At 37.6% G+C, this 11,461-nt stretch overlaps 1 protein-coding gene across 2 annotated transcripts in view; it reads left to right on the forward strand.

Annotated features, from left to right (window-relative positions):
• Positions 1–9,803, forward strand: part of grb10b (growth factor receptor-bound protein 10b) — a 71,184-nt gene extending 61,381 nt beyond the window's left edge. For both annotated transcript variants that reach the window (XM_053326618.1, XM_053326619.1), the window contains exons 9-17: positions 985–1,122; positions 1,383–1,493; positions 1,992–2,090; positions 2,399–2,476; positions 2,581–2,697; positions 3,271–3,337; positions 3,457–3,544; positions 3,650–3,743; positions 5,098–9,803. In XM_053326618.1, the coding sequence (XP_053182593.1) occupies positions 985–1,122; positions 1,383–1,493; positions 1,992–2,090; positions 2,399–2,476; positions 2,581–2,697; positions 3,271–3,337; positions 3,457–3,544; positions 3,650–3,743; positions 5,098–5,244 (939 nt within the window). In that variant the 3' untranslated portion in view covers positions 5,245–9,803. The remainder of the gene's footprint in view (positions 1–984; positions 1,123–1,382; positions 1,494–1,991; positions 2,091–2,398; positions 2,477–2,580; positions 2,698–3,270; positions 3,338–3,456; positions 3,545–3,649; positions 3,744–5,097) is intronic.
• The last annotated feature ends 1,658 nt before the right edge of the window (positions 9,804–11,461 follow it).

Genomic DNA, 11,461 nt, shown 5'->3' on the forward strand with positions numbered 1-11,461 from the left:
ACAGCCTCAGTGTTTGACTTATTCTAAACACACGATCTTTCCACTCAATTAGAGTGCCGTCCAAAGCAGACGGTTTCTGAGCCGAGCTCAACCAGGTGTTTGCAATATTCACCATTATGCCAGAGCCATATGTCAACACAAAGCGGCAAGGTGTAGTGCCTCAAAAAAGAAAGCTTCTTAAATGAATGTTGCGTGTGAATGTGCAGCGCCGCAAATGCTGGAAAATGCTCATGCTTGAGGCCCATTGTGGGAAGTTTCCAAAACACTGGCAAACATGTGCTTTAAATATTGAAGAGTCCTCTGGAACAGTTTACCTCCCTGCCGCAAGCCACAGATTCCAAATCAGCTCTAATAACTTAACCTGCCACTTCATGGTGTGATATTTTTGTGAAACATGGAGACCGCAAACTCCAAATACTTCAGACACCCGCAAGACAATTTAAGCTTTAAGGGTTCCCAATTGGAATGTACTGTATGTTGATTCAATGTATAATGTATTTCTCTTGGTAGGCACATTGCATAACATGACAAGTTGTGTTTACATATATTCTTTCTTTTTTGGTTTTTAGAATAGAAAAAGTCCTTATGAGGTATACATGTACATACACATGGCAATGTCAGGACCCTGCCAGCCCTCTTCAGCTCCAATCAGTACCCTACATCCCTTTGATTTTCCACACAGTACCACAGTGTTTGTCCGTATCGCTGTGGCAACTGCAGTGTGTAAAGATTTAAGCTGTAGCCCATCTCGAACATCAGCTGTCAGTCATGCTCTGTTGCAAGAAGCCCAGAGCATTTGCCTCCTGTCTGTTGCAATGCCTCTACGGATAGTGTATGCTTCAGCTTTCAGTGTCTGTGGCAGTGACAGGGAGCTTCCAGGCTTCAGATGTGACCTGCTATGGATCTGTTTTGTTAGAGTACATCAAAAGAGTGGATAAATCCAAACTTTGTATTCTTATCCTCCTGCTTTTTCCCCCCTTTTAGAACTTTCTAGCGACCAGTAGTTGTCCAGAAATCCAGGGTTATCTGTACGTGAAGGAGGTGGGAAGAAAGTCATGGAAGAAAGTTTACATGTTCCTGCGGCGCTCAGGACTCTACTGTTCTACAAAAGGAACTTCAAAGGTAACAGCAACTTTCCATCTTCAAGGGATAGAATAGGGTTCATTGTCATTTTTTCAACATGCAATTATGTTTTTGCTTTGTAATTACAATCATTATGTTTTTACTGAATATACCATATTAATATATTGTAGCAATAAATATTTCAGAATAAATGTAATTGCCTTCAAAGAATACTGTACCTTCAAAGGTCTCTGTGTCTTTATACCTCCAGGCTGTTTCTCTCTGTGATGTTTTCACTTATTCATTATTTCTGTCTCCAGGAGCCAAGACATCTACAGTTATTAGCAGACCTAGAAGACAGTAACATCTTCACTGTCATCACAGGCAAAAAGCAGCACGGTGCACCCACAGACTTCGAGTTCTGTATCAAGGTGAGTTGTGGGTGACAGAAGTGTGATGAAACTGATTTCTAATGAAATATTATGAGCAGCGCAATGAGTGACATTTTATTTACCTCCCTGTGACAGTTTTATTGTCGGATAAAGCATGAGATCATTGTCATTGATCAATGCATATGATTCATATGATTATAGTGGTGCTGTGCTTCTGGTTTATTGCTGGTGGATGTATTTCTAAATGGTTTAATAATATGTGTAAGTAAGAGCTAAGTCATAATAAACATCTGATAATTGTATTTGTACTTTTTGCCTATATTTTGATCTGTTTTGATATAAAGTGTAATTTTTTTAAAGTACATTTTTGGCTCACCCTCCTTGTTGGAGGGTGAGGGTTTCAACCTTAGTTGAAACCCTCACTGGTATTTTTACAATAATGATGATTGTGATGATGATAATGCCGTAATGTGATATGATATACTGTAATGAATAATTTATTAGCTCCGTCCTGATTCTGAAAATGTTAATATGCAGCCCAATAAAGGTCGAGGGGAGCTGAAGGAGTTGAGGATCCTGTGTGCTGATGACGAACAGGGCAGGACCTGTTGGATAACTGCCTTCAGACTCTTTAAGGTACCACCATGACAGACTAATTTGTTCATGACAGACTAATTGGTTTTGGGTTTGATTGTGTTTTTTTTTTTTTTGTCTATAATTATTCAAAGATTGCAGACCACAATGTTATAAATGTTCCAAACATTGTAAGAAAACACAGCATTTTTTAAGTCGGCCAGGACCAAAAATATAGTAGTAAGCCATTTCTTCTTGGTTTTACTTTACACAAGTTGCCTAAACAAATCTACCAGCAAACGTATACATAAACTATTCAAATTACACTTGTCAAGAATGTGATGGACCACTGTGTTCCCTTCTCTTCACAGTATGGGATTGTATTGTACCAGAATTATAAGATTCCCCAACAAAGAAAAACCTTGCTCTCACACTTCTCAGCACCTGTGGTAAGTTTTCTTCTTCATCAAAGACTGAGTTAGATATATGTTGTGTGTGTCTGCACACTGGCTCTTGTGTATTTTGACTATCATGAATCTCTGTCTCCCCCTAGCGAAGTGTGTCAGAGAACTCCCTTGTGGCAATGGACTTCTCAGGGAGGATAGGCAGGGTGATTGACAACCCTGTGGAGGCTCAGAGCGCTGCCATGGAGGAGGGGCATGCGTGGAGGGTGAGTTTCATGTTATCCCCGCCCACCGTGCCAGGAGCAGACCTCAAAAATGTATTATAATCTCTACAGATGGCACTAGTTATTTTTTTCAAATACTCATACGCTGCTCTGGATTAGTAAATGTTGATTTCACAGGGACAGTTACTATGGGCTTATAGAAGTGGTTTGTATATTCATAAAGCTGCTATGACTGTGAGGTAGCTGTCAAATTTAATCTAATGGCTGAGGTCTGGCTAAGAGAAAAATACTTGTAGAGGAAGCTACTGTAAGATCACCTTTATACTTATTTCAGGTTAGAAAATGATTATACAATACAGTAAGCCTTGATCATGCTTTTTGTTAGGTACTCTGTATATAGTACCAGTCAAAAGTTTGGACACATCTTCCCATTTACATCAATGAGAAAGTGTGTCCAAACTTTTGACTGGTATTGTATTTAATTTGAGATTTTTCATAACTGTTAAGAAATGTAGAGATATGGGATACACTGTAATTGAATAACCTGGATCTAAAGTGTCATGTATGCTGGATCATGAACATGTTGTTTTTGTCTGTATGTGGCATCTCTCTCAGAAGAGGAGTCAACGAATGAACATATTAGGCTCCCACAGTCCATTACATCACTCCTCACTAAGTTCAGGTAAATGCATTAAGGGATCAACAAAGTAGTTGATCTTTGACTTTTTTTTTCTAAATATCTCATTTGTTTTGTCCCATTTCCCATTTTAAAATATATTATATCTTTTATTTTCTCTGCAGTCATCCACATAGCTCAGTTGTGGTTCCATGGCAGGATAACCAGAGAAGAATCCCATCGCATTATCCACCAGCAGGGACAAGTAGATGGGTAAGTCTACAAATACCATAGAATTTCCATACAAATGTAATGTATGTGGTTTAAGTAAAGCCAACTGAATGTTTCCCTCTTGGTGTCCTTTCTTTTTCTCAACAGGTTGTTTCTGCTGAGAGTCAGTCAGAGTAACCCCAAGGCATTTGTGCTCACATTGTGCCATCACCAGAAAATCAAACATTTCCAGATTCTACCGGTATGTATTCATGAATTAGTTTAAATGTTTTGTTTTTAGTTGGATAGTGTAGACACTGAATGTTGAAATGACACATTACATGAGCAATTACCTTGGTGCAACTGAGATATACAATTGTGTTCTCTGATGTGGTGATGAATGTAACAGCGTTTATGTGGAAGAGTGGCATATTCTAAAATAAACAAGCTTGTAATTGTGTCATAATGTTACCAGTGTGTGACTAACAAAATAAGCAGAATGTAGGCAGATGTTACCAAGACAAGTGCTGAGCTTCATCCCTGTGCATGGCCATAGCTACCATTGAGGACACCGTATTTTTTTCTTGAAGTTTCGTTTCGTTGTGAAGTCAAAATAGTCAACGAGACAATTATCCTTCCATCAACGGACCGTCACGTGACACGTACTTGCAGATACCGCTGCCATGTCAAAATGAAAGCAGTTGGCTATAGCCAGCGGCGGAGTGAGGCCTTGAAATCCACCAGGAATTTTTTCACTGGCCCCGGCCCCGGTGTTATGTCCCAACTGGTTTCAGCTCCACTGTGTTGAGCTTCCGTCACCAGATTTGTCACAAATTCACAAATATACACAGCATATTATTGGAGATTTTTAAGTTGCAGTTATATAGTGCTCACTTCCACAAAAAGTATTCACTGCAGTAGATGTTTACTGCAACTTGAAAATCGCCAGAAATATGTTGTCTACATTTGTGAATTGGACTTGACCCGATTTTGCAAACTGTTCATTCATTGGATGAACCATTTTCTCCCTTTCCCAGCAGGCCGTGCTCCATTCCACATTTTAAGAACAAACAAAGAAAATAATATATTGCAGATTGTCATTTTTAAATACAGTATACAACCATGGAAGTTGTAGAATACTGAAATAGGAGTTGATTTAAGTTGCAAAATTGGAAGTGATAAGAAAGAACTGGACCACAAGAGTGACCATGACTGAGAAATGCACAGCAAGAAAGCGTTATAAATACATCATGGATTACAGTGAATTGATATATAGGTTGTGTTTTCTTTTTGACCTTGGTATTTGAAAAATCCTGGCTACGGCCATGTCTGTGTCTCTCTGTGTGCATCCTCAATTCAATGCACAGCTACACCATATTAAGCATTAAAAGGATTGTGTGAATTTGGTCTTACATAGAAAGAAGTTGCATGAGTCCAGGCTCTCTGGAAATCAATCTTAAAAAACTATAGCTTGGTTTGAAAAGCATTCTGTGATTTGTAGTAAACAAGCCAAGACATGATTTATGAACAGAGTCTGATTTTACCCTGTCCTGTCTTTTCTCTTGCCATGTGGTGTCTCCCTCTTCGGTCATGCCCGGACTGTTTTATGCTGGCAGTGTGAAGAGGACGGCCAAGTCTTCTTCAGCCTTGATGACGGCGCCACCAAATTCACTGACCTGATTCAGCTGGTGGAGTTCTACCAGCTCAACAGAGGAGTGCTGCCTTGTAAACTCAGACACCCATGCACCGTTGTGGCCTTATGACATCTGCGGATCATCTGACCCATGATCCCTATCACTTGACCTCCCTTGACTCTGCCTAAAACAAACAAAACAAAAAGAATCTTTCATTTGGTTTGGTTCTTTATGTTTTTTATCCTGATAAGAAGCTGGTGAATTGACTGATGTTTCGTTGTTGTCGTTTTATATTGTCGAGAGTCCACCGGAGATTGACGACCTGTTGGATACCTTTTGGTTTGCATGGATGTTGAGGAGTCGGATACACAATTTGCTTGCAAAATCACTGTGTGAAGAAGAGAAAAGACAAAGGAAATGAACACTGCCGTTTGTGTCAATGCTGTCGCAAAATCTTCCACAATCTTGCTACCAGTAGTCATCAATAAGCTTGGAACCAGTGACTTTCAAGGTTTTCTCTTCCAGCTCAAGTGTAGACTGTATATCCCTTCAACTGGACAATCAGCAGGACAATTCAAGCTTTCATGTGGACCACTCTGCTCCCTGAGAACAAATTTTCATCACTCATCCTCAGTGAATATACTGTAGGTGGAGAGGTGATTGGCTCTTAGTTTTGCACTCATCGAACTGGGAGTGGCCTTTGAGGGTGCATGACTTCCCCGCTGTTGCATTACTTTTAACTGTGAGATGGTGCCACCGCCCTCTAGTGTCATAGGCATGTAAGGACATGTCAAAATTTAACATTTATTTGATATAGAGGCACCAGAAAGAGTGTGGCCTCTAAATTCTTTTGAGTGTTTGTCGGGACAAACTAGCCTGGAGTAAATGGCCAAGGAAAAATCTGGAATTGTTGAAACAAAGTATTTTTTTATTTGTGGACAATACAAAAACTGTGTCGTCCATCCTCACTCATGCTCATCTCTGACCACACAGGGTTTCGTTTCTTTTGGACATATTCATTGCATTGCATTTCAATACTCTCTTTATAAATGTGTTTAAAGTCCACCTTCTGCATCCTGGATATGTGTAACTCTTCAGTATCCACATAAGCTACAAAAAAGGTCATCCTGTACTTGTCATTCTATTGCACACTCAAGTTTCCTAAAGTAATTCCCATGCAACTTCCACATAATGTATAATGGTGTCATTCAGGGTGAAATGAGTAATAAAGCTAAACAAATTATTTAACCAGGTAGACAGTTTTGGTGATTGTAATGTTGAAAAGTGAAACCAGGTTACAGTTTGGAAATGAGAAAGTGCAGCCTGTCCACTTTCTTATACTGCAGGCAAAGGTATAAGGCTATCAGTTGCATTAGATTAAGCGAGACAAATGAGAATATCATTCATTTGTCTGATTGTCCTCACAACAGCGCAGGGAAGGATAACCACTAGCATTTCCTTCAGTACTTTTACCCAACTAGCTGTCAAAAAATCACACTCTGTTACTCTTTGTCAAACCAAACTAGTTCAGCCCAAACATATAGCACAGCCTGTGGGGGAGACCCATTCTGGTTCTGAAGCCTCTTCTCACATACTGCATGTTCCCTAAGTCAGTCAAGTGCTGTCAGAGTATTAGACATAATCCTGTGCCCTTAAACAAAAATATGGTTAGGAAAATATGAATTGACGTGCTCTTACTTTATATATAATATACTAGACATTATTTGGAATGTAATGCATAGATTACATTCCAGATAATATGGCCTTTTCTACATGGAAGTACTTGTGAGCAAACATTACACATATACTCCCTACTGGACACTACACTGTCAAACGTTAGCTGCAAGTACACAAATGTTAGCTCACCTTTTGCAGTAATAATTTACCCTAGCCTCCTGCTATTCATCCTTTCTGACTGTCAGTTTCTTAAGCTTATTGTTGGATAAAGTGAAAATACCCTCTCTGCAGTGTGGTAGAAACTGGACATGTTAGGACTGACTTCAAAAATATTACAGGGCTGTTTTTCATTATTTTAATCCATGTCTGTTTATTTGAGTTTGCAATCTGGTACATGATGTGTTTTCGAGTGACAATTACGAGATCACCAGACAGACAACAATGGGCGACAAACTCTTATTGAGTTCGTTTGAGGGCACTGGCTATGCCGACCTGTAATCTTAACCCATATACATTCAGTGAAAATCGATTGTTGTCCTAGCACCCACCAAGGTCAAGTCAAACCCAAAAAAGTCAATTTAATGGATTTCCATTTGCATTTTGGCCAAGTTTACGATTGACTTCCTGTAATTAACTATAGTTTAGTGAAGGAAGATTCCAACACAGTGCCTCTAGATAACCCGGATCAAATTTCTTTTTGTCATAGATAGAAATACATTATTTTGCACTGATCGATCACGTCTGGCAGAATGGAACAAAATGGATTACACATGATGAAGGGCAAATCCTAGGTAAATTGGTTGGGATTCTGTTGATATTTAAATTCAGCCTTGTTTGTTACTTCGCTCAAGTCCATCCTAGTGATTTTGGTTCAGAATAATCCTCTCTGAGATAGTCCCACTACAAACAGCTATTTGTTATCTCGTAACTAAGCCTGATGATTTCTTAAAAACTCATGTTTGAAAGTTTTATTTAGTCCAAGCTTTGACCGTAGCTCTGTTTAGGCCACAATCCAGCAGATAATTAGAGAACTATTTGTACTTACCTGTAATAATGCAGCATCAACAGCCATCTTTTATTTACATGCAGGTTGTCTTAAGGTATATTGATCAAATGAGATGCAGAATAGCCACGCTATATCAACACACTGTGCATGGTCACCATTATTTATCTAAGATGCAATGATGAATCATTTTTTAAAGTATTGTTTCAGCAAAATGTATTTATTTATCTGGATGTGACTGATTACTTGAAAATTTTAGATTTCTTTTTCTGAGCGCTGTTCTGTACTGTTTTCTTTTGTAATTACCATGAAATAATTGACCAGTGTGATTTATTATTATTATAATTATTATTATTATTTTAATGATATAGCATCTATTGATGTATTTTGTTTTCCCTTTTTTTCGGTTTGATTATTCAAAAACTATTTTCGTCATCATCAGCACTCATGAAGTGATGTTTTAAAGCACACTGGCATCTGTAGTGTCAACGTTGTCATTCCACATGATGGATGTTGTGAAATCAAAAACAAAAAAATTACCTGAGTTTCCCAAAACATTAACTTTTTTTAAAGTATTTTTATTCTTATTAATTACGTTGTTTTTCCCAGATCTCTAAAAAGATCCTATTTTAAGAATTCCAGCCATTTTATGTTAAGAAGCCTAAAGTTTTTGAAATCATCACTTTTTTGTGATGAGTTAAGTAAGAGAAAACATACATAAATTAAAAAACTAATTCAAACCACAATGTTTTGGGAAACTGGGTCAAGTAAGCCTCAATATTCTCATAATTCACTGTTTCAATGCCTTGCTGTGAATAGAGAATTGTAGACATTTAGATGTAGGACACAACTTTACAGTCAAGTTACCCTCGCCCCCCCCCCCCCCCCCCCCCCACCGCACACAAGCATACACATACATGCATACATTCATACATACAGGCACAGTAAGCTCCTCTATATTATTTTACCCGTAAAACTGCAAAATGGGATGTTGTATTCCATTTAATTCAAACCATACCAGAGAAACAATCAGCAGATTGAAGATTATTTAATACGTAGATTTTTTCATTTGCATGAATGTTGAGTGAGTTGAATGAGTTTATAATGTAGGGATTCCGTCACTGACATTCGATATGTGGATATTTGGAGGAATATGGAGAATACATAAATACATCTAGTACTTGCTGGAAGTCATCTTAAGCTATTGAAATGTCACTGAATTGTTGATACTAGCTGTTTCTGAGTACTAATCTAAAAGTCCCCAGAGAGTGGGTCAATCCCTCTGCACTCCCCTTGTTACCTTTTTTAATGACTGAAGTGAATGGTAGCAGAGGTAAACAAGTGAGGGAAAGAACAGGTACCCTTGTAAAATTGAGTTCATACTTACATAAAAACTGCCACATGCACAGGATGTTACTAGGCAGTGGGTTGATTTGTTGAAATGCAAAAGACAGAGGGTATATTCAATTAATGAACACATGAAAAATAAATTGGTGGATTTGGATATCCACATTTTTACGCTTAACAGAAATGAATGTAACCGGGTTGCTCAGGGTTGACTTGGAGCATGTTAAAAACTACTGGTCCATCAGAGCTTCAGGACTTTCACGTACTGGATGATGATGGATACAAGAATATTTTGGCTTCATTAAGCTGAGAGTTATAACAACAGACTTTTCTCCATTATGTTCACCAATTTGCTAGTTGTGAATACTTGAAAAATATTGTTGCAGCAAAATTAAGTAGATTCAGTATTATTTAAAGAGTGCAGTTAAGTAAATCATGTTGTCAGTTCTATTGTTTAAACTGTTTGTTTAGAAGAAGAAGAAAAAAAGCCTAAAACACTTGCTTGGCTACCTAAACTGATTTGAAGCCCCATCACCAACAATTTCATCTAATCAACTCCACTAATCACCTACAGCAATAACAGCCAACCAATATATGAAACACATAAATTAGCAAATTAGAAAAAATCATAATCCAATTTGAATTGTCATATTATGCTGTGTTTTACGATAAGGTAATCGTAATCGTACAATAAGATAATCATATAAACACTCAAACTAAAACTGATTCAGTGGAGTTGAGCAGAGTGTCATTTTTGGTAGCCAGGTAACTTGTAACCACAGATGGTGCCTCTGCTGACTTCTCCCTCTCTGCACAAACCAGACCTAACATGTGAATGACAAAAACATTGCTACCATTCACACTCCTTGCTGTTCAAGCATGCCTTGAGTTTGAAACCCCTGCAAGTTTAGAAGTACTTGATTAATACAATTTAATAGCAGAAAACGGCACTCAAATGAGATGAATCAGATGATTGGGAATGAAAGCTCCTATTTTCAGTTATTGTGTTGCAGTTTCAGTTTACTTTCGGAGTTGAAAGCGAGTTGCAAAGACAGCTCAATTGATTATCATGTTGACTCTTGTGCATTTTCATAACATTGTCACAATGCAAGATACCGTGGCTGTACAAATGAGTAAAGTAAAAATATATCTATATATAAAAATATAAACTATTATGTATTTCAGGGAATGCAAAAAGAAAACAGCAATTTATCTTTTTTTGTAAGAGAGAGTTCCTGTTTTCATAATGTGCTTTGCTTCAATCTGTAAATAGTTGAATGGCTTATAAATCTTAATTGTAACCTTTTCAGGTATTTTTGTACAAATAAGGGACTGATATATTCTGTTTATTGTAATTAGAATAAAACATTAATACATTGATATAAAAACCTAAACTGTGTTTGTCTTTATTGAGGAAAATGTCATTCGAAATAGGTTTAACCATAGAAAGTAACACCACTGTATTAATAGTGCAAGTAGGCTACTGTACAATGCATACTGTATCTGCACTGGTTGTGATTCTGTAACTATTGCATCAACAACTGTGTGTGTTTTCCAGATTCGAGCATGTCCCAAATCTGTAAAGATTCTACATCCTCATACACAATATATTAAATTCAGGTAATAAAATCTTCATTGTCAGTGTGCATGTCCCTCTGAAAGAGTAGCCCATCTAATCCACTAGATGGTGCCATACCAACAGAAGTAAAGGGGGCTGAAAAACTGTTACACTATGCTAAATAGTTACACTAAAATTCAATTTACTGTAACTTATTATGAACTACTACATCCTGCAAATAAGTTATGAATGGTGATCTAAAGTATTGAGTTAAGAAAATGCAATTCACCAACTGAGAATTAACCCCTTGACACCATAACTGATCTGGTATGTCACACCCTTTGGATTATCAGTCATGCAAAAATTAGAGGCTGTGTGAGGTTTCACAGTTTAAAGTTTTTCCGTGAGGAAAGAAACAGATTAAAGATTAACATGTCTGTAGCTCTGCAGTTGGCTGCCAAAGTAAGTTTTACACAACCTTTATACAAACATGAAACAAGATTAGCCCTCTTTATTATACATTTTAAACATGACCTAAGGACCACAGTAAAATACAGTTAACACAATATTTATTGATTTTTGCTAATACCATAGTTCTTTGATCATTATTCATGTTTTTTTTTTCTTGGAGTTCCAAGAATATGAGATATACAATTATTTATGATAAAGCAAATAGAGATACAGTGGTTATAGCTTCAAGCGCTACTTGTGAATCAGTCTGTCTTGCACTGACAGTGAGCCCCATTCCCATTGGCTGGCCT

Source organism: Scomber japonicus, chromosome 10, assembly GCF_027409825.1.
Source record: "Scomber japonicus isolate fScoJap1 chromosome 10, fScoJap1.pri, whole genome shotgun sequence".
NCBI classification, from domain to species: Eukaryota; Metazoa; Chordata; class Actinopteri; order Scombriformes; family Scombridae; genus Scomber; species Scomber japonicus.